General features: G+C 44.3%; 1 protein-coding gene and 1 pseudogene across 3 annotated transcripts in view; one reads left to right on the top strand and one right to left on the bottom strand.

Annotated features, from left to right (window-relative positions):
• Positions 1–179: 179 nt before the first annotated feature.
• On the top strand, positions 180–15,787 carry LOC142566778 (uncharacterized; annotated as a pseudogene).
• A 276-nt stretch (positions 15,788–16,063) lies between these two features.
• The window catches only part of LOC142564388 (uncharacterized), a 100,832-nt gene continuing 93,356 nt past the window's right edge, over positions 16,064–23,539 (bottom strand). For all 3 annotated transcript variants that reach the window (XM_075675396.1, XM_075675389.1, XM_075675379.1), the window contains exon 10: positions 16,064–23,460. In XM_075675396.1, coding sequence (XP_075531511.1) covers positions 23,275–23,460 — 186 coding nt within the window. In that variant the 3' untranslated portion in view covers positions 16,064–23,274. The remainder of the gene's footprint in view (positions 23,461–23,539) is intronic.

The following is a 23,539-nucleotide window of genomic DNA, read 5'->3' as shown; positions in this document are numbered from 1 at the left end:
CAGGACAACTGACAAGGGCAAGGTCTAGGAGTACTAATGGTAGGGCACAGCCGGAACGTGAGTCAAATCCCCGAATATTGGCATTAGAATCAGAAAATAGGAAATTAAGGCAAGAACTGTCTGCGCTCAGGGAGGCTTTCAAATCCTTTAAAGAAAGGTCCGAAACACCCCGTAGTCAGATGGAGGCAACGGCTCCAAAACCCTTGGCCGGCAAACCTAAACGTAAAGCCCCCAACCCTGTTCCCACTAGCGAAACAGAGGAAGAAGATTTAGAAACCTCTGAGGCAGAGAAGATGGGAGAGAGTGAGGCACCCCCCAAACACAAAAAAGTCAGAATAGCTGCAAGGTTAGCCACAATAGACAGTACTCTGGCGAAAATCATGGAGCTCATCACTAATCTAAATGCTCGAGTGGGTCAACTAGAAAGGCCCAAAGTTAAGGCAAAGGCAAGCACAGCGGCTGCATTGGCAGTCCACGGAGGCACAAACGGTAGCCCGAGCGCGGACTCTAGGGGTTCGGGTAGTCAACCAATGGTATCATAATGGCTTCAAATGAAAACAATAACATTAAAATATGGCAGTGTAATTGTGCGAGTTTCCGAAGGCGCAAGGCTCCCCTGCAGCAGCTCATTAGATCGGCCAAAGTTAAGCCGCACATTATTCTCTTACAGGAAACACTAGCTAAGGAGGATATCTATCTCTACAGGGTTACAACTCCGAACCCTTGACCATTCCAGGGGGTCGGGAAATAGCGACTTTGGTTCGAAAGGGTACCTCCTATGAAACTCACGAGCTTCCCAAGTACAAGGTTGGTCTAGAAGCACAAATGATCGAACTCATCCTGAAGAACAAAAAAGAAGCTAACATGTATATAGCTAACGTTTATAGCTCTCCGAAAGATAGGAAAATGGATTTTAAGACCCTGTTGGGCTGCATTTCCAGTAAGGCAGATACAGCCCCACTCGTAGTGACTGGGGACTTCAACGCTCCCAACAAAGAATGGGGCTATGGTCATCAGAGCAACAAGGGTACTAATTTAGCAAACACGGCAAGTGAATTAAAATTTGCTCTTATTACAGATGCTAACTTCCCCACGAGAACTGGTACCTCCACTACCAGAGATACAACCCCGGATCTAACATTCCTTCGGGGAATTGAAGGCTCATGGGACAATCTGCAGGAGAATTTAGGAGGAAGTAATCATTACATAATTGAAGTCATCTTACAGACGCAACCACCACCACTAAGGAAATATGAGTACGTGGACTGGGATCTCTTTTGTAAGTTGCTTAAGGAAACCAGCATAGGTGACGAATCTTATGAGGAGCTTTTAGATCAATTGAAGGCAACGATTAAGAAAGCTACTAAAGTAGTCTCAACAGAAATCAAAGTCCCAAAAATGGACTCTAAGCTAGCTCACATGCTGGAAGCGAAAAATTCCCTTCTAACCAGATGGAAGAGTCACAGACTCAATAGAAGACTTAGAGCCAAGATCGCCCAAGATAATCATGATATCGAAACATACGCGGCTCAACTTTCACGTCAACAATGGGACGAAACTTGCTCAGATACAGACGGCAGATTGCACAGAGGAGGCAAATGGAATCTATTGAAGAGCCTACTTAATGACAAGCTCTCCAGAGGTACTACAAACCTCGCCATAAACAGACTCGTCAATAAACAGATAACTATAGGGCGGACAGCAAGAGAGGTCGCAAACGACCTCGCACGCATGTACCTGCCACTTAAAAATGAATATGAAAACGAAGAAGAAATAAGCGAACCTTACTCCGGAATATCGCAACTGGACTTGGACAGTGACTGCACTGCAGCTGAGATAAGGCATGTACTTTTTAATTTAAATGGGAGATCTGCCCCGGGTCCGGATGGCATCACAAATAAACTTTTGCGAAACCTGGATGATGATGCCATTGACATAATCGCGGACAAAATTAACAGTCACTGGAGATCCGGCACTGTCCCACCGAAATGGAGGGAGGCAAAGGTGACGTTTATACCGAAACCCGGCAAACCACTAACAAAGGAGGACCTCAGGCCCATATCACTTACATCTTGTATTGGCAAAGTAGCCGAACATGCTATTCATAACAGGATAATAGAACACATAGAAAACCAGGAGCTTTTCAGGCACAATCTCATAGGCTTTCGGAAGGCATTATCCACACAGGACGCCATGCTCATGATCAAACGGGCTATTATTGACGACCCTAGCAGGAACGTAAAGGACCTCCTGGGTCTGGATCTTATCAAAGCATTTGATACGGTTGCACATAAACATATCCTACATGAAATCTCAACCTTGAACCTGGGAAGCAATTTTTACAATTATGTGAGGTCCTTTCTAGCTAATCGGACAGCTCGGGTCAAACTCGGGATAGTCACAGGCAGTCCATACAATTTAGGCAACAACGGCACACCACAAGGTTCAGTATTGTCCCCACTCCTCTTTAACATTGCCATGCACAGGCTCTCGGAGGAATTGTACAAAATCCCAAGCTTGGGGCACGCCATATATGCTGACGATATCACAGTGTGGGTCCCAAGGGGGTAACTCGCAGCACTAGAGCAGACACTACAGGCAGCGGTAGACACCACAGAATCCTTCCTTAAGGGCACCGGACTCAGGCTATCACCTAGTAAATCTGAGCTGCTGCTCTTTAGACAGGGGAGACAAGGTGTTAGAAACCTTGCGCCTTTAGAAACTCTGCCAATTAAAATCACAGACAACACAGGACGGGTCATACCCAGAGTAGAGAAAATTAAAATTCTGGGTCTTCTCATTGACGCAAGGAGCTGTAACGCTACGGTCCTGAACCGTCTCACAGGTCAGGCCAACAGTACTTTAAAGCTCCTGGGCAGGGTCTCAAATCGAAATGCAGGCCTCAAGGAGGACAATCTCGTCAGAGCATATGCATTTTTCATCAGTCATGTGACGTACATTGCATCATACCTGAACTGGGGGAAAGGAGAGAAGGCTAAGCTAAATGCACTTATACACTCCGGACTCAAAAGGGCTCTGGGACTCCCGCACGGAACGAGTACCGAACTCCTCAACAAGTTAGGACTTCATAACACTATAGATGAGCTCACTGAGGCACATTCGATGTCACAAATTGCAAGACTCTCCAACACTAAGCCAGGGTGTAAAATTCTAGATGAAGTCGGAATACTGCTTTGAGGAGGAGACGTCTCTAAGTTCAAAATACCCGAGGAGGTGGAGACACAATTAGTTGTAGACCCCATACGTAGAAATAGTCATCCTGTCCACAACAAGGGCAGAAGGGACGCCAGGGCCAAATGCATTCTGGGTAAATTGCACCAACAACACAGCTCACCTCTTTTTGTCGATGCAACTAGTTATGGATCGGGCAACTGCTACGCTATTGCCGTGGTCGATGAGAGCGGTAAATTAATAAGCGCGGCATCACTAAGAACGAGCTCCATTCATGCCGCCGAAGAAGCAAGCATAGCACTTGCAATTACAATGAGGAGAGGCTCCACGATTTTCTCCGATTCCCGTACAGCTATTAGGAATTACTCAGCCGGCTTCGTCTCAGTGGAAGCACACAAGTTACTTATACACAGTATTAATACTCATAATTACAACCAACTGGATAGCTCACACATAGTCTGGTTTCCGGCTCATCAGGGCCACTCGGTCAGCCCCAATGGCTGCAATCCTAACGAGCAAGCTCACTCTGCTGTGCGAGATCTCACATGCCGCGCATCAGATCAGGAACTGCTCCAGGATGACTGCGGCTCCTACAAAGACCGACTTACTACTTTTCACGAGATCACCTCACACTATAGGGACGGCAGGAGGTTTTTTCCTCCCCCCCATCAGAAGCTCAACCGAGCTCAGGCAGTCACATTAAGAATGATTCAAACTAAATCTTATCCCACACCTTTTGCGCTTAACAAAATTGACCAGGATTTTCCCGCGGAATGCAAAAGTTGTGGACACACTCCGTGCCTATTTGATCATATGTTCTGGCTGTGCCCCAACCAAAGGGCTTCGGATCTCAACAGTGAGGAGGACTGGAGTTGGCGCATATCCAGCGAAGTCCTCCAAGATCAACTCCTGGCCGTCCGGAGAGCTCACGACATCGGGAAAGCCTTTGGCCTACCGGTGCCTATGTGGGCGGAGCCACCGACTTAGCCTGGGGGCTTGTGCCCTCGGACCCTAGTTTCTCTGGACTAAAATAAAGTTCTTGCCATGCCATGCCATGGCACAGAAAAAGTAATTATTTCACTGAAAGCCAATACTGGTTATGGGGAGGATGGAATGTACCTCTGCTGATAATAATGAGCCAGATTTTCCCCCGGTGTGTATCTGTTCCAGAAAATAGTTCATGTTAACACCACCAGCCTCCAAGGTCTCCACCTTATTAATGTCCATCTAGAAGGACTGACCATCTTGCATAGTTCTATGCATTGTATTTGGAATGCAGTAGCATATATACATGCAGATCTCCACAGAAACTGATTCACCCTTGCAATGGCTTGCGGCAGACATGCTGGTGCCACTACAACTAGTGCAAGCCCTTATGAAGACGCTTTGGTGCAGCTCAAAGTATTCCTGTTAGCTCACAGTAAGGTACAATGAAAGATACAATAGCAAATGTTTGGCACAGACTGGGACGTCTGTACCACCAGTGATTGATACTGTCTGCAAAGAGAGAGTGAATAGCCTAGCAGTCAGAACGTGGTGAGCTGCTCCTGTAATCTTCAGGGCATTGTACAAGGGGGAGTTTGGCCACTAATATAATGCTCACTCTATGTTGAGGTACAGCCCTGCCACTGCAGCTTACAAATCCTGGTGTAATCTCCAGAAGAAACTAAAATATGCAGCCTGCTTATCATCAATAAAGCAACTGCATCAAGGAGATTGGATTGATCCTGTCTGTCAAAAACGAGTACATACGGGCATGAAAGCAACAAATGTTTAATAGTATCAAACTGGGTGTAGTCCTTCCTCTGCATTTCTTATTGTGAACAGCAGTTATGAGCTACAAAATGGGCTTTATGTATCCATCTGTTTGCAAGAATTTTGAGTGATTATTATAAAACAAAAGATTGTCGGGTGGTGGGGGGAACCTAATCCCATTTTGTAGATTATAGCTCTTTCTATTAATAAATTAGATTAAAAGATATCTATGCAAGAGAAAATGCTATTTTATTTTGTGAGTATCCAAGCTCTCTTGCGTTTTCTTAAAATATACAAACTTGAGCAACAATGATGGTTTTGCAAAATAGGACATCAAGAGCTTGGAAGTTGGGATTTCCAAGTTGATAGAAATATTAACCCTTACACTGCCCCTCCCAAGATATTATCTCAGGGACTGACCCTCACACAACCCTTGACACTCCAGAGTACACTAATCTGTGTTTCCAGTGCCCTCATGAAAGAACTTGTGCAAAAAAGAACACTACATAGCCGTAGTGCCGTCTATGCACAGAGTCATCTAAACATGCAAAACTTGCAAGTTACTACATTACTGAGTGCTGGCAGAGCCCATTCTGGTGTTTTGTTGCTTTGTCTTAGCAGGGTAGCAAGTTAACTTGTTGACAAAGAGTGTTAACGTTCAAGACTCAGCTGGTTTGCAGTTGGTGATAGCATTTGCCATACTGAAAAAAGTCACTAGCTGTAACATAAGTTATGCATGTACTAACCTTTCTAACACGTGAATAAATGTAACTTGTGTATTTGGTTACGTCATTTCTCCATCATAGTGCCCATACATTGTCTGTAGCACACACAAGACGTTTCACGTAACCCACTGCAGCTGCATCCCCGATACAGCCTACTGGATTTTTTATCACTGAACATGAGTGCCTGGCATTAGTTTGGGCAGTAGCCAAATTCCACCGTTACTTACTGATCACCATTCATCATCACCATTACTGATCACCATGCTCTGTACCGACTCATGCCTCAAAAACCTGACTGGACAACTGAATCGCTAGGCGCCTGCTGCTCCAAGAATTAGCTTTTGTTGTTCTGTACAAACCTGGTCATTTATACAAAGATGTCGACTGTCTCTCCAGACACCCTGTCGACCGCCCGTACCATGATGCTCACGACACCTACACTTGCATCCTAGCTATTTCCGATTTGCGTGATATTCACAATGAACAATGGTGCAATGAGTGCTTATGTCTCCTCATTATTTGTGTAGCTTCTGCGCATCCTGAACCCACAATCCATGTGTTTGCACTCAGTGATGGCATTCTATACCATCCCAACTCTCGCCCTAAAGGCAGTAACATTTGCTCGTTCTACCCAGCGCTTCCACCAATGCGTTACGAGGCAAAAATAATGAGGCACTTATTAAAAAGGTGTATTTATAGGATATTTACAGGCTGCAGCAATGTTGCATAAAGAATATGGCTGCCTGAACCAGTTGCACACTCTACCCATGAAATTTTCTTTGTTGACAGTCAGCTGTGTCTCCAGCAGCATGCCCCACTGCTCCCTAACTATATATATGCACATTAAAAATGTGTCGTCAGGATTTAATGACCATGCAGCCTCTCTAGAAGCTACCATGCTTTCTATTTCTGCAATAGTATGTAGAGAAAAATCAGGCTTAGCTAAGCACAGAGAAACACCAAACATTCTCGTACAGCCTAACAACCTTAAAAATCAAAACAAAAAGACAAGCGCTCTTGCATAAAACTCCGAAAGCAGACTAAAATTAAATGGCAGTACAACAAAAAATGCACATAATGGCACCCAATAAGATGCTCTGGCATGTCATTAAGCTTCTCACGTCCATCGGGTGCCGACGGCAAATGCACTGGTGCCATGGCATGTCCTAATGACCAATATCTCATTTTTCCCACGATCACGTACGAGTCTCTAACACTATTGAAGAGTTGGGGGCTCACACCTGCTGTTTGCAGTAATTGCGTTAAGTTAATGAGAGCCATTAGAATGTGAGGCTTTGCTACTCCTCTTTTTTTTATGCCACAGGTGCTTCTCACATCTATTCCAATGCCACAGCATTCCATTTCAGAAGCACAGTCTCTACAGCTGTTTAGCAATGTATAAAGATGGTGGACATGTCATTTTTGTTGAAGCATTTATATGTTTTCCACATTTTATCGCTCCATACTTACCATGATCGATCAATTGCTCCTTCAAATGGCCAAACTCCTCCTGCAGAGAAGAATCTAGTGCACATTATGCAACATGTTTCTGCCACGAGCACTTCTCACATATAGAAAGTGCTTGGTCAAGGAACGGATTACGCTGCTTTGGTTGACTTGTGTGGCTTGAGTGTTTGTCACAAATGTCTAGAGAGAAATTGGTGTTTGTTGCTTCAGTCAGCATGGCAATGCTGCATAGGGGGCATTCAAGAGTGGAGGAGAGTCAGGAGGTGTCTTCAGATAAGATCAAATGAGTTGTCCAGGCCCTATTCGATGCGAGTCAAAAAATTAAATTCTTCTAAAAAAAAAAAGAATTTTTATATTTTGCTTGCAGAATGAAGCTTGAACATTCGATTCTTCTGTTTAAAAAGATGAAAGCATACTTTGAACAAGAAGTCGGTGAAAAATCAATTTCTTTCAGCGTTGTCAAATAGGGAAAACTGCAAATTTACGCGCCTAAGGCCAATTTTGAGATCCTGCATTTCAATATTGTGCATGCCTTCTGCCAATGCTTGCTGTTGAGGAGTGGAGAAAGCCATTCCTTTGTAAACAATCACTTCATCAATTTTGTATTTGTGAAGAAAATAACAAAAAACTATATGTTTACCAAGGCGCTTGACATATTCCTACGTGGTTTTTAAATCATGTGGTTTGATGCCGGCATCACCAATGGCTATGAATTACACCGTCGGGCATCTGTTTCTGTGTAGTGTAGCCACTGAACCAAGAATCAACACTTCTTCTTGCAATTTCTACCACCTGTGCGATGGATACCGCGAAGAAATAAGAATATAGATGTCGGAAGTTCCGGACAATGCACCAGTTCAAAGGAACTTGTCGCAAAGGCAAGCGGAGAACTTCTACAGGCGCGAGTTCGTCTGCTGCAACCGAGCCCAACATTGACCAAAGAGAAGTTCTCGAATTGACTTGCTCATCCATTTGAGCTCCATTGCAAGCGTTTAGAAGTTTGTCAGTGTTTTGGAACAAAAATTAATGAAGCTTGAAACGAAAACAAGAACTGCCGAGGAGAGCGCAAGCGCAGTAATCTGCGAGATTGGTTTGTCGAATGTACTTATGAGTGGCATAGCATGCCCCCTCATGTGGGCGGTGCGAACTTGCCATCCAAGATTGTGCACACAAACAAAAGGGACTCACATCATTCTTAGAACTTCACTGCTGAAGCGATGCTTGTGTTGACCACATTGTCTCATCCACCTACTTTTCAAGGCATGCAGTTGTGATTGGGGACACCAGCGGGGGTCAAGCAGCCTCTGCTAGCTTGTGAGACAGTTTCGCTCTGAACGTCAGGTTGGTAGTTGTGGCTTGCGAAGTCGGCATTAGTTATGAGAAGCTCGCTCACTTTTGTGTCATTCCTGGTCTGCCAAGGTTTGTTCACCACAAGATGTTTGTTGTCACTGCCAAAAAAGTGCATCTCACTGCTACGAAAGCTGTCAGCCAGAACCTCGGCAAAGTCAGGAAGATTACAGCACAAGAGGTAGGAGGTTGTGATATTGCAGTTATGCATGATGGCACATGGCGAGAAAGGGGACATAAATGCCACAGTGGTGTTGGCACAGCAATTTCAGTGGCCACGAGATTGAGCTTAGACTATGAAGTGCTCTTGAAGTACTGTCACGATTGCAGCAGGCACAAAGCATTAGATGAAGAGGAAGAGGTCTGGAAAGCTTTTCACATGCCCGTGTGTGAAAAAAACCACCAACTACTCACTCAGCCCATGCAAAGGAAACAGAAGCTGCACTCAGGATTTGGAAAAGGCCATCATCCTACAACATTCCGCTCCAGTTTGCCTTTTCCCTCAGCAATGCATGGTGACAGTAAGGCTGCGTCACTGCTGTGTCACTGGCCGGTGTGTACGGTGATGCTGTCATAATGAAAGAGGACTGCACTAATCATGTGGCAAAACATCTTGGGACTGGCCTTAGAAAACTGAAGATGTCATGGAGCCAGAAGTTGAGGGATGCAAGCATCTATAAGTTACAAACCTATTTTCAGGCGGCAATCACCAGGAACAGAGGAAGTTTGAATGAGATGTACTGGGCTGCGTGGGCATCGTACTTCCATTCATGCTCAATAGATGAAGCTAACGACCACAAGTTTTGACCAGATTGCCCAGACAGGGAGCTTTCCTAGTGAAAACACAAGCAAGCACTAGCCCAGGCTCAACCAGCACCAGCACACACCCCTATCCTCACCAGCGCTCAGGCCAAGGCCATGCTGCCAACGTACGAGAGGCTGACAAATGAAAAGCTGCTGTCTTGGTGAGTTTGAAGGCAAGACATAGAACACTGCTGAACTGCTCAACTGCAGGATTTGGCTGCTTTGTCCCAAGACAAAATTTGCCCCATGCACAATTGTAGAGATGCCCACGGTTATAGCCACATTGTGGTTCAATAAAGGCCACAAAGGCTTTGAGGAGGTGCTGCAAGAGTGGGGCGTCCTTCCAACAAAGCAGCTGATTGCACTCAGTGAGCAGAGGGGCCAGAGAAGAATGAAAAACAATGACTGCCAGACAGATAGCCGATTCAAAGTCTCACCGCCAATGTGAGCAGACCAATCAAACACTCTCCTCGTTTATAGGAGGTCACTTTTGTTTGCTTTAAAAACGAATAACATTGCCTACAGTGAGCGGCTTGTCTTATCTAATTGGCTGCCAAGAGGCGAGGAGCATGCTCAAGTGGAGAGGGATTCGACGGGGCTGAGCCAGTGCACTGAAAATTGATAACTGGACGAAGAGGGTGGTGCCGGTGTCTGCAATTGGTCCGCTTTTCCTTACTTGGCTTGAGGTGGCTGGTTGAAAATTGCGGCGGCATGCAACGGAAGGTTAAGAATGCCGTTAAAACGAATCCTCAACAAAGAAGAGTTGTCAGAGCGAGGTTGTAAATGTACCAAAAGTGTTTGAAAACGTTACATGGCCACGCAAAAAGGTTTATTGTACGCAACTAAACCCATGCTCTCCGGCAGGTGCGAGTAGCCAGTGCTTGAGCGATCGGCAGCAGCCATCTTTTATTCCTTTCGGAACGGGGCAGCCTGCAGCTATTTATAAAAAAATTTAGTTTTGTTCAGCATATTAATGAATATTTAATGTGTACAAGTCACTTTGACGCGGTGAGTTTTCGCGGTCTTGTGACGTCGCGTGACAGACAGGTGAAATGGGTGCAGCCCGAAAACTTTTGACCAATAGCCGAGCGTTAATGGCTAAACGACGTTGAATCAGAAATAACGATTTTTTTTGTTTGGTCCAATTATGCATAATCAGTGTGTACATGTCATATCAGATGGGGAGCTATCGCGGTTTTCGTGATGTCACGTGACAGCTAGGTGAAGTGGGGGTGGTTCAAAAAAGTTTTTGACCAATTGCAGAGGGCTGATTGCAGAATTGGAATAGAAAAGTTTGGAATAGCTTTACGTTATAGTGCCCCAGCTTCAGGCTGTTTGCCAGGTTAGTGTACAAAACTTCATGTACTTAGGGCATATTCAATATCAACCAAATTTGGCACACATAAGCAGGAGGATGTGTAGAGTGCAATGCAGTGGCGTAGCTAGGTCGTCTGGCACCCGGGGCCCTTAGCTCTTCTGTCACCCCCCCCCCCCCGGGTGTAGTTGAGGAAGGCGAGGATATCGACAATTTTCGGGTGTTTTCAGACGTATATGACACTCCCCCTCCCCCCCGCCCCTACTGGCCCCGTGCACCCGGGGCCCACGGCCCCCCGGCTCCCCCTGTTGCTACGCCACTGGTGCAATGAGCTAGGTTTCTACATAATTTATGCCCATTCTTGTTGTGACATCTTACACATGTATTCGTCAATGTGAAAGCAAGGTACATTATAGATCTTTTTTTTTTTTGTCTCTCAGTGTAAAAATACAAGAGAGTCAAAGTTGGTGCCTAATTGAACTCTGTGGTCTTTAAGAAGCAGCTTAGGCTACTTCATAGCACCCTCCTAAGCTCGGTACCACACCCACAGATTACACAAGTGAGTGCATTTTTTCCCTTTCCAAGGAGAAGGACGTTCTATTATGTGCGAAAGTTTCATACAGTTAACTTTATTATTAATGAAAAAAAAAAAGGCTTACGAGGAGCATCTCCCCTTCATCTTGAAAAAAATTACATATGGCATAAATTTTAAACCTGGAAGCTTGGCTTTGAAAATAATTCTACTGAAAATACAGTGGAACCTCGTTGATACGTTCCCGCTACATACGTTTTCCCGGCGCCAACGTTCGCAATCAAGGAGTTACGTTTTTTTACCGTTTCATACGTTCCTGGTAAACACAATTTTTTGGAAACAACGTTCAGTACGTCGCCAAACCGCGATTCGTATGCGTTTTCCGGCCACCAGACTCCATGTAAGGAAGAAAATGCGCGAGGCGCGCGCGACAAAGAACAGTATACAGCTGCCCGCCGCGGCAGCTTCACCGCAATACACGCCCGCCCGTCTCGCGTGAAAACGCCGGCGCGCATTCAATTTCTCATTTAAGTACCAGCAAATCTTCTTCGAGGTCGTCGCACGCAGCATTCACAGCGATCACATACGATCCTATTGCGATAAGCATCTTATTCTATCTGTTTTACAGCGCATGGTGCTATAGTGCCATCGGCAGCGTACTGTACGCTCTTAGTAGGCGATAATCGAAACGCGCCACCGTTCCCTGCTGCAGGCAGCGCGATGTGGGCATCCCGTTTCGCCTCGGCGCCACCCGCCAGCTTGATTTCGTTTCGGTTTCCCGTCGCCATCTTGACACCACGTGATTGAAAAAAAAGAAAAAAAAAAGAAAAAAAAACGCGTCTCGGCTTGCCGGAGCACCGGTAGCTTGACGCGCGTCGGCGTCTCGTGCCACAACAATCCGCGCGACGTTTCGCATTACGCAGGTGTCAACAATAATTGAGTCTGACATTTTTTTTTTTTTTTACTTCCGAATGCACGTGTTCCCGGTTTTTTCTCGCGGTTTTTCCCAAGACATATGAACGGAGTCTTGCTGTACATATACCCTAAAATTCCCCGAGATTTCCCACCCCCGAAAGATAACCCACCAGTCTTTGGCAAGATTGTCTAGCTTTATAAAATAATATGTGCTATTTCCTATAGGTACACTGAAATTTTACCTACCTCATATTTTCACTAGATTTTCGGTGGGCTATCTCTTGGGGTTATACAGTATATCAATTTCGCTTACCTATAAAAAAATGCGGCATCTGTAGCTGCCAAAGGACCTGTTCAGTCAATTTTATACTAACTCAAACTTGGGTGCTAATGGTAAAGAAAAACTGTACACTGCACAATCTCAAAACACAGCTTTTGAGAACTGCCTTACAGAGCATGTTCTGCAAATATGAAGTATTTTATGTTTTATTATGCCTTTTTTTTTCTTCAATGTAATCATTTTTAGGCTGTACGCCACTGCTGTGCTGCCAATCCTCTTGCACCATTCCTCATGTTCCATGCCAGGTCTAACTAAATGCTGGGAAAAACAAAAAATTAAGCCTCCAATTTTTTCAGTGTCTGCACCACGAGAAAAAAAAAGAAAGGGGGACGGGGGGGGGGGACGCAGTATAACAAGAGTAATACTGACCCTGCTGGACACAAACTTCAAACAGTCCACTTGTGAGGTGCTGGTTGTAGTTAGAGGGTGCACTGATGGTGTTTAACCCTGCATATCACAAATGCTATGCAGGTTTCAGTTAGGGGCTGTTCAGCAGACCAATTGCTAGTTAATTACTACACTAATTAGGTTATGACCCGAATAACATTTCTTTGTTTTTATTGTACAAATGTACTCCCCATGACCAAAAATAAATGTGCACAAGTTCAAATTTTCCTCGATGTGGAACTGTGTTTGAACACTATAGGGTTAAGAGCTTGTGTGGGGTCAGTGTAAAACTGGCAACTTTATTGTGTTTGTTAATGAGATGATTTGCATCGCATTTGCTGTGAAAAATCTGTGGTAGCAATAAAGTTGAAATAGCCCCATTTATCACTTTAAACTTGTTAGGGTATGCAAGTTCGACATGTTTATCGAGAATGACAAACATGTTCTTGGCTTAAACTTGTGCTATTTAGGAAGAAATAAAGATTGACATGCAACATAATAGTCCTGCCGAAACCCGCAAGGTGGAGAGAAGTAATTAATAAAGGGAAAATGAGACATCCACCTAATTGTAGCAATTGCTACAAAGGAAAACCCATACGGGTTCCTCGAAAGAAAAGCCTCGCAGTTGAAGAAAAATTCGTCCTGGTCCGGGACTTGAACCCGGGACCATCGCCTTTCCGGGGCAGCTGCTCTACCATCCGAGCTAACCAGGCAGCTAGCAGAAGGTAGGGCAGCTGCTCTACCATCCGAGCTAACCAGGCAGCTAGCAGAAGGTAGGGCAGCTGCTCTACCATCCGAGCTAACCAGGCAGCTAGCAGAAGGTAGGGCAAAGTCGAACTTGTCAACAACTCAAAGCAAAGGCAAGAGTTTGACATAATAGTTCTGCGGAAACCCTCAAGATAGACAGAAGTGATTAATAAAGGGAAAATGAGACATCTACCCAAACATCGCAATTGCTACAAATGAAAATCCATATAGGTTCCTTGAAAGAAAAGATTGACATATTAAGAAAATTATTTTCAAAATATTAAATTTTTGTTAAACTGCTTAAGTATAGTGTGTTCAAGAGTGCTTGAACAAGTTAAATGTTGCTTGTCTTTTTTACTGTTGTTGCCCTCATGAAGACAAGTCCCCTTGTTGAAATGTAGGCTCCAGCGATGTCCAGCTTGTTTGAATATCGTTGAAAAGTCATGCACTTTATTGCACTCTTCGAGATAAACCTTTACAACTTTCATTCAGCAGTCTCCATCTTCCTGTGAACCTCTGTCTGTTTCAATATGCATGGAATTTTAATACAGAAAGAAAGTTGCTAGAGCAATGAAAAATGCCCTGGAATGTAAATCAATTTGTCAAATTAGATTATTCTCATTTTAAAAGTTTACAAGAAAGAAGTTTCTAAATTAAAGCTATTATGTGCCCATGAGGCATATTTGCGATTTCTTTCCGGAAAATTACGTCAGTGAAATGACCCAACAAAACATAGCTAACAAAAAAAACAAACACAGTGTACTATATCACAGTCTTTCTTTCCAATAAAACCTCAAGTTTGAGATATTCTGAAAATCACCGAACAGGGTCCTTTTGGCAGTCACAGGTCCCATATTTTTTTTTGTGGGTGAGGAAATTTCTTTTCCTGGAACAATCTACAGAACAAAACAAAATATTAAATTGTGGTGTTTAATGTCCCGAAACCATACAGGAATTATGAGGCACGCCGAAGTGGGGAACCTCTAAGTAATTCTGACCACCTGGAGTTCTTCAACATGCACCCAAAGCACAGTAACCGAGTTTTCTTGCATTCCATTCCAATCAGAATACAGCTGCAGTAGCCAGGAATTCAACTCGCAGCCTCGTGCTCACTAGCACAATGTTGACGCTGCTGAGCCACTGAAAGCTGGCACATCTACAGAATTGTCTCCCACTGGGTTTAACATCTGAAAATATGTAAATTTTATCAAGATTGAAGAAGCTGAGCTGGACCGTCAGTTCCACCTTATTTTGAAGTACTCGGGGCATTTTATTTATGTATCTCTGCAACAATCTTTAAGAAAAGTGTGGAATATGTCTCATATTAGGGCTGTTGATTCATGAAAATTTGCCAAAAATGCAGCACATCCAATGTGCCTTGTTGGAATATAAACACAGAGAAATTTACCAGGCAGTGTTCACGCTCACCTTGTCATCTAGCTCAAGGATGCCCCAAACGAGGAGCTCTGCAATGCAATGCACCTTTGAATGCAACCAGCGTTATAGGGGTTAAAAGAGGCAGGCTGGTTTCTACGCTATTTGCGTGGGGTACCAGACCTCCCCTTGGAGGGGCGTTGATGCGACTGTCTGCATGGTTGCCAGGCAGTGCAACATATGTGCAATGTGAGGTCATCTCCTCTGGTGCCCTCCCTCCCGTCTCATCGAGACTCGCCGCGTCCCAGCCCCCTCACCACCAGTGGCCAACAACCCGCATATGTAGGCCAGCTTACCCCTTCTACCTTCCACTGCTGCAGGCGAAGTAGCTAAGCCATCGCTCCTAAATGTCACCACCATAATGCAGTCAAGTTTGAGGTATTTGGCGAGACAACAGCAGCAGGCGGCAGCCACGATCAGCAAAAGAGGCACAGGGGGCTCACAAAGAAAGCTTCGTTTTTAAAAGTTATTGTGCCTTGTATGAGCAGAGTTATGGGCAATAAAATGTTGCCCATGCCTTCATCGCCTTTCCCTTTTTATACCATTCCCACTGCTCTACAGGCTGTGCTGCCATGCTGGTGTGCAGGGATACCTGCAATGCTCTGGCTATCATCACACTGGGCTTTGGTATCAGCATCATCTCCGAGGTCAGATGGGATGACAAAAAGGCTCATGCTGTGCCAAGTGATGCCGGAGGACACACTATGGATGCAGTGGCATTGCGTGCCACTACCATATGTAGTGCTACCACATTACAAGAAACAAAGTTTCCCCATTTTGTGTCCTCAGGCTTTGCCATGGCAGTCAGTGCATTATGGCTCGGCTGAATAAAGCACATGGCTACGGTCACTAAAAGTCATGGTTGACACACCACATTCCAAATTGTCACTTTTTAAAAACACTAAATTTCACACATTTATGAACAGAAACACTGCAGCACGTGCACATACATTTGTACAATGCTTGGATTGCACCTTATTCGTAGGCGCACAATAAAGGTGCTGGAGCATGCAAACGCACAGGAGAGATGAAAAATCAACTTAAGTGAGGACAATGTTGTCCACTCTGGAGGAGCCAGCTCAACTTGAGCAGACAACTGTAGCTCAAGAGCGAAAATTCAAAACTCATGTACTTTATTGCGCTCTTTGAGATGATGGACATTTACATGTTTTATTCAGCAAACTCACATTGATCAATATAATGGCATTGTTCTGGCAGGAGGCACTGATAAGTTGTGATGAACAAAGAAATCCAACCAGTGGCCATTGTGTTTCATTGACTTTTACAATAAACATGAAAAGAGGAGATTACAAAAAGTTAAAGGAATGGGCAAGAGGACATTGACTAAAATTGTAAGTTCCCTGCTGCTTGGTACAGGAATTACACCTAGTTAAGCTATTCATGACAGCACTGTCTAGTGAGTGGGCAGCTTTACTTGCCATATTCACAACGCTACACAGCCCCTTCAGCATTCCCTATCGAGTGCAATCTGCAAACATGACCTAAGAGTATAATATTTTCATTGGTGCAGTAAAATATCTGACATATATGACAGAAATGCGTGATGAAAAACCCAGAAGTGAACTACAGATTCACTTTACTTCAAAAGACATATTTCAAAAAATATTTTGAACGACTGAACAGGAATCTAATTTAACTCTTTAAGAGGCCAATTAATTCTGTTGATTTAAAACTTAATTTCACTGAATGTCTTACATCTTCAGAATCGTAAAAGTGTACACAGCTGCATAATTGAACAAGAATTTTAAATCCTTTGGTGACTTTTGTCAAGTTTACAGAATGCGGACTTCATGTAAAAACTCACTACAGGCACAAGTTACCGGCGACAAGTTATCTTTTTCTCCCCTTTCACTCCCATTTTTTATTATTTCCTACATTTCAATTTCAACCACAGCTAACTTACCCAATGCTTTCCTTGGCTTCATTGTCTGTTCGCTTTATGTGGTCATGATTAACCAAAATTGAGCACTCAGTTCCCCTTCTCTCGTTTATTCATAGCGAAGGTCTCGAATCTGGCAGTTTTGGTGTCATTAGGTAGCACACAAGGGTTCATTAGCCACGCGTCTGCTCTCCCAAGAACATGTGTTACGCGACACCATTGGGCAAAACGGATGCTCCACATCTGCCGTTCATGGCTCTGAGTGGCGCTGGCTAACACTCCTAGGGCTATATTTACTAAACATAAATACCCAAGTTAGTGAACTAATTGATGGCCGTTGCTGTAGCACAATTGGTAGTGCAACTTACATGTAATGCGGAGGCTGTAGGTTCAGCTCCCACTGGCGATAAGTTATCTTTTCGTCCACTTTCCCCCATTTCCTTATTCTTTAAATTTCAATTTCGACCACAGCTAATTTCCCCAATGCTTTCCTTGGCTTCATTGTCTGTTGGCTTATGTGGTCATGATTAACAAAAATCGAGCCCCTCAGTTCCCCTTGTTCTCTAGTTCAGCAATACACAAAGTTCTTTAAAGGAACACTAAAGAGAAAGATGGTTTGATCTGTATTACTAATTACCCTTCTACAATACCAAAAGTGCCACTCTTACTGCGAAAGGAGACTTGCTAAGCCAGAAATGGCACAAAAAACAAAAGACGGGTGGCACCGCCATGTTCAAGCCCCCGCAGCAGCTCGCCGTGACGTTGTGGATTTTGACAGTGTCTGTTAGGACTTCGTTGAATGTTATTGCTAAAAATGAGTTAAATTGTTTCTAAAGGAGCCGAAGGTAGAATATGGCAAGCTTCAGGAACCGTTACTAGGCCCACATGCCGCCCCTCCTTCCCCCTCCCCCCCCCCAAAAAAAACCAATGAAATTTGTGATGCCACACTTGCGTAATAGTACTGAGGTCTTGGTGCAGAATTTAAAAAAAAAACAAAAAAAAACTGACCTTCATTCTGTCCTCCAATAATCAACATATTATTGCAAAATTAATGAATATAGAGTTTTCAAAGACTACCTTATCAGTATAACTGAAGTATAACTTCAGTGTCCTTTTAAAGTTACCTGGAATAAAAACGTAAGTTCTCACATAGCCATACATAGCACAGTCCCAGCAACACTACTGACCATAGTAAATAACCCTGTCCAATCACCATATAATACTGTCATGAACACCCAAGATAACCTCTAAGTGAAACAGGCAACCTACAATTACACTAGAAAGACTGCTAGTTGTTTGCAGATATGTAGATGCAGCACATTTAGCATATAGGCAAAGAAGCAAGTGCACACCTCAAAGTGCAACACTTCAAGAGGTGTGCACTTCTCTGGTTGCTCATTTCGTAAGCGCACTGTACCTGTTACCTTTAATTAGTTTGAAGCTAGCCAATGTGATTGAGCTGCCTGGCTGTAATGGCTGTAGTTTTATAGAGAGCAGATAAAACACAGAGCATTTGTTGTCCCCAAACTACCCACCATTATAATTAAATGAACACAACAATCTACAGAAACTGAGTGAACTGTACCATGCACATCAAGTAGCATTGACAGTGCTCGCAGTTCTACCATCAGTCGCGTTCGCGACCAATATTTAGATAACCACAAAACCCAGCAGCATGTGCGAAGCCTTTCCTGTGTGTATTTTGGAAGATCCTTCATCCTTTTTGCCCAAGGTATATGAAAGTCAGTAACGAATGGCTATTCGCTGGATTCCTTGAAGTGCCACAAATGAGCAGTACAGTGGAGAAAATGAACTTAATGAGCTAGCAATCCTACAACCACTTAAATTTGTTATAAGCACAGCATGACAACTTGTCAATGGGTGAAGCATGGAGAGCTTGCAGCATGCTAAAAAAAATTAAAGGAGAGGAAAGCCTTGAAGGAAACTAAGGGAAATTTTTGGACCTTCATAACTCTACTGGTAAAAAATCTGAAAACTTCTTATGCAAAAAGATTCGTGAGGTGGTGCCTTTTCATACCAAAGGCTTTCTTAAAATACTTCGAGCTTACTTAAAGGGGCCATGACAAATTTTCGAGCTTGAATCATGCATTGCATGTTAAAATCGTATGTGCCCCCAGCAAGCTTACAAAATTTTAGCACATTCGGTGTGGTAAAAAAACCTGTATTTGGATTTTTTTTATTATATTGCAGTTGAACTGTACAGCAGTCTAGCAAGACAAACTGGTAACAAAATGATATTGTACCCCCAGCAACAGCTCCCTCGGAGTAACAAAAGCCAACCGTGAAAGCCACGCTTTTGTGTGCTGCAAGAGCTGGAAGTGACTGCAGAAACGCGAAATGTCTCATGGTCGCCATGTGTCGTTTCGTTTTCACATGTGTATCTTGGTGGTGAGCCTGAGAAAGCTTCTGTAGGTGTTCACTGGTTTCTGCTGCTTTTACCGCTCGTTTAAGGGAATTAAGAGGCAGAAATCAAAGGCAATGGCCTTGCTGTGCCGTCGGGTGCCACAATGTGTAGAGCAAGATGTCCGATGAGGTTTTGGACTGTTTTGGAGCAGATGACACATCGGTGGCCCCACACTTCCCAACACAATGATGATAGCCATTGGTAGGAGGGGTGGCTTAGAGGCAATTCAAATTGAATATCGGACTTTAAATGTGCACCGAGAGCCCCTTTATATTTTTGTGTATGTATGGCAGGATCTTCTTGATACGTTATTGGAAGAAGAAAAAGAAAGGAAAGAAAGACATACTAACTGGGAAAATGTATGACCCAAAGTCACTAAAAAATTTGGCAGACTCAACTATAGTTGGCATCTACTTAATGCGAGGCACTGCGCGAATCATTGCAGTAAGAGATGCCAGTGCATGCGGAGCTCGTGGGCCTCGAGCGGCCCGAGATACGTGTTGTTTTTGCAGCTTCGGCAAGTTTACGTTTGTGCTCATCGAATTTGGACTGGGTGGGCAGCTTCTTCGCGCGAGGCGTCTCCCACATGTTCCCACTCGTCCAGAATCGTTGCAATATGAGATGCCTACATGCGATGAGCTGGTGGGGCTCCAGCGACTTGAGACATGCCTTGTTGTTTTCCTACTGCATAGCAAAATGTTTTAAGATAGTGATGGGTAACCGATACGAAATTGAGCTGGTGAGCAACAATGAACTATAATGCCACCAGAGTGAAACATAATGCTCAACTTGCGCCGCCTGCAGCAGGGAACGGCGGGACACTTGGGACTAAAGGTAAATATTAAGTCAAGCTAAAGTGACAGATTAATGCTCAAGAATGTCTAAGCCATTAATATAATTGTGAACGAAGCTTTAGTAATCAAGAATTGAGGTAGATGCAAAAATTGGAGGACGCTTAAGCTTCGCCTTCAAGAGTGGAACGCGACAGCGTTCCCATCGACCCGCCAAGGGGTGTAAGACAATGCGCTACGGCGCAGGGATCACTTACGAGGCGCCCCGCATCGTACTTTGCGGCCACCTATCACACGGAGAGCGTTGAGCAACGCAGCGTTCGGCGCGGCAACGAAACGTGCGCCTGAGCAAACGGAACGAACCAAGGAACTCGGTGTCTCGGAGGGGGAAACTATCTACGCCAGCCAAACGTCGTGATCGGCACGGGCAGAGAGATAGATAGATAGTGATCTAAAGAAAGGAACGGCGCTTGATTCTGCAACCCGCGTGAGAGCACGGCGAAGCGTCGTCAGGGGAGAGGGAGTCGGAGCCGCGACGCGCCTGGCACTGGTCCGCGCACAGCCCCAATACGCGCATGGCGCGCCACCTGTCGGGGCAGCGCTGTACATTGAGAGCAGGGGGTCTTCTGTGTTTGCCGCAAGATGGCTCTGCGTGTGCGGTAAGCGCAGAAGAAATGTAGCGGAAACTTACTTCGCTACTCGTGTAAATGCGACTTCTGTAAGTTACATGCTCATAATTACCGATATACACCGCAGTATAACTTTCTACGGCACGTTTTTAAGGCAACACCGCGTTCACTAGAAGCGCGTTTGTACCGCTTTCAAGCGTCGAACTCGTGGCTGAGTGGTAGCGTCTCCGTCTCACACTCCGGAGACCCTGGTTCGATTCCCACCCAGCCCATCTTGGAAGTTGCTTTTTATTTATGAAGAGCCTGCCGTGATTTATCGCTCACGGCCAACGCCGCGGACGCCGACGCCGACGACACCGGCTTTTCTGCGACACGAGCTCCTTAACGCTATCGCGTTAAAACATGTTTTAACACCCACCTGGGACATTCAAGTACTAGACCGATGACGTAGGCACTCCTCATTATAATGCTGTCGCTACTACTCAATCACTTGTAACAAAAAGATATTTGCATTGCATTATGGAAGAACATGGAAGAAAATGGTACTTGTTCCCTCCTATTTGAATTTTACAAAAAAAGAATCCATCGACCCTATCCTTGACAACAATGCAGGCGGTTGAAAGGTTTTGTTTTTGCTTGACCCTGCAAAGCTTGCGCTTTCGTATTTCAGTAGTTTCGTTATAGTTAGTGCTGTGCTGGTACTGCTGGATCATGAAACTCACACAAACTGCAAGTAGTAGCAGAGAATTACATGTCCATGTGTTGTCGTGGCATGGCAGAACAGTCCACACCACTTGACCAAGAGCAGCTGCAGTGGCGAATTTAATGCTTTGTCTTGACTCAGTTTCTCCAAGGCCGAGCGTTTGCATTTTGCACAAGAAAAACGTAGCACCGTCTGTCAGGTGCCGTTTGTCGCACCCGTCTGTCAGGCGCCACTGATGGCAGTAAGGAGTGGCGATGGCAAATGCAACATTCCCACTCCCCACTTGAGGGCAAGCGATTTTAATTGTGATAAAAGTGCACGGACCCTTCAGATGCAATTGTCTCTTAAACTAACTCTTTTCTTGGCACGGTACACTACAAACGGACTACACCACATGCAATGTGCAGATAGGTGAAGATGCTTATTGCAATAGGGTTGGTGGCGATAGCCATGAATGCGACATGCGACAATCTGCCAGGAGATTTGCCAGGACCAAAAGAGGAAACTGAGTGTGTGCCAGCATTTTCACAAGACACAGCCAGGCGAGTATTGTTGGGAAGCGCCTCCTGTTCAGATGGGATCTAGCAGCTTGAAAACTTACCATACGACCGAAGTTTGGCGACATACTGAATGTTGGTTCCGCAATATTGAGTTTTTCAGGAATGTATTAAATGGTAAAAAAGAAGCGTAACTGCACTGGCTCATTTTGTTTGTACTAGATCGCGAATGTTGGCACCGGGAAATAGCAGGAAATGGGATTGTATTAACGAGGTTCTACTGTAACCATATTGGCCCCTCTACTCTCAGTTAAAATGATAAACTGACAAAAGTTGGACAACTGTGTCATGGCCCCTTTAATATGTATCATGCTAAACAAGGTAGTAAAAGACATGCACGCTTGCACAAATTCTCATTCCTCCTGGCCAAGGTGGCCCATTTTTCACAGCACTTTGTGTCAGCAGCCACCAATCAAAGTTTCACACTTGCATATTCATTCCTCTTTATGCATTCTTACTACTGTTACATTGCAAACTTGCATGCTACTTCTCAGCAAAATGGTGCATTCAATAAGCGGCAGATTATGAGTGCAGATTGTACTTGCCACTAAACCTAAGCTCTGTTGTGCCTGTCTAACATAAGCATGTAGGGAGGTCTATAATTGTCATCTAAATTTGAGCAGTGATGGTACGTTTCCAGATCAGAATATTACAGTACGCTTACTTTTCATACAAATGAACTAGAAATCCTGAATGACTAGCTTAAAAACTTACCCTTATGGGTTGTGTCTTTTCAAAAAATATAAAACCACAGAAAAAAAGTTCTTACACCTTTAATAAAATGCTGTGCAGATTTCTAAGCAAAATAATGTCAAAAAGCAAAAAGCTTTGTTGTAACTGGAAGGCAATTTGCCATGTTGGTGACAGCCTGGAAGCTCTCTTGGATGGTTGGCATGACGGTAAAGTTGCAATGCCCTTGATAATCTGAAAACACAATGCTTTGAATCCTAAGCATAAATGAACAACAAAAATATCCAGTATAAAATCATGGCTATGCATATGTTCTTGGTGCTGCACGTAGCATGTGTCATGAGTGAAACATTCCAGAAGCACACATACAAAGTGCCATGCCTGCACAGCACAGTAGTTCCTGAAAAGCCAAATGTATGTCCAGAGATGATTTGCACTTGTGCTCAATACAGTTCGTTCACACAATAGTGCAGAACACTTGTTAGCCAAGCAGCGGCAGAACGTGAATCCCTGTTACTGGCACCACTGCATCAAAAATGTTACACAGCGAAAATGTTACACAGCTTTGCTAAGAGAAAGCTGGGTACACTCACTAGAATGTGAGATGTAAGCGACATTGTCACGAGCCGTGCCCAAACAGAAAATAAGAGTTGACACTGCCTGAGAAACCAGCCCCAGCAGCATCATCAAGGCAACCTCCATCATTAGTGGCATCACCCACAGAATGCGAGAGGGGTAAGTTGACAGGAAAAGAGCTGGACTGCTTCAGAGGCCACGTGGAGGTCTTCACAGCTCTTGTATCCAGCTGCAAGAAAGCAAATATGGCACCACATGATATTAAGTCAGATATACAAATATGAATACCACTGAAACTAAATACATTC

Source organism: Dermacentor variabilis, chromosome 1, assembly GCF_050947875.1.
Source record: "Dermacentor variabilis isolate Ectoservices chromosome 1, ASM5094787v1, whole genome shotgun sequence".
Taxonomy (NCBI): domain Eukaryota; kingdom Metazoa; phylum Arthropoda; class Arachnida; order Ixodida; family Ixodidae; genus Dermacentor; species Dermacentor variabilis.
Note: the sequence above shows the minus strand (reverse complement) of the source record. Positions and strands in the feature narration are given on the sequence as shown.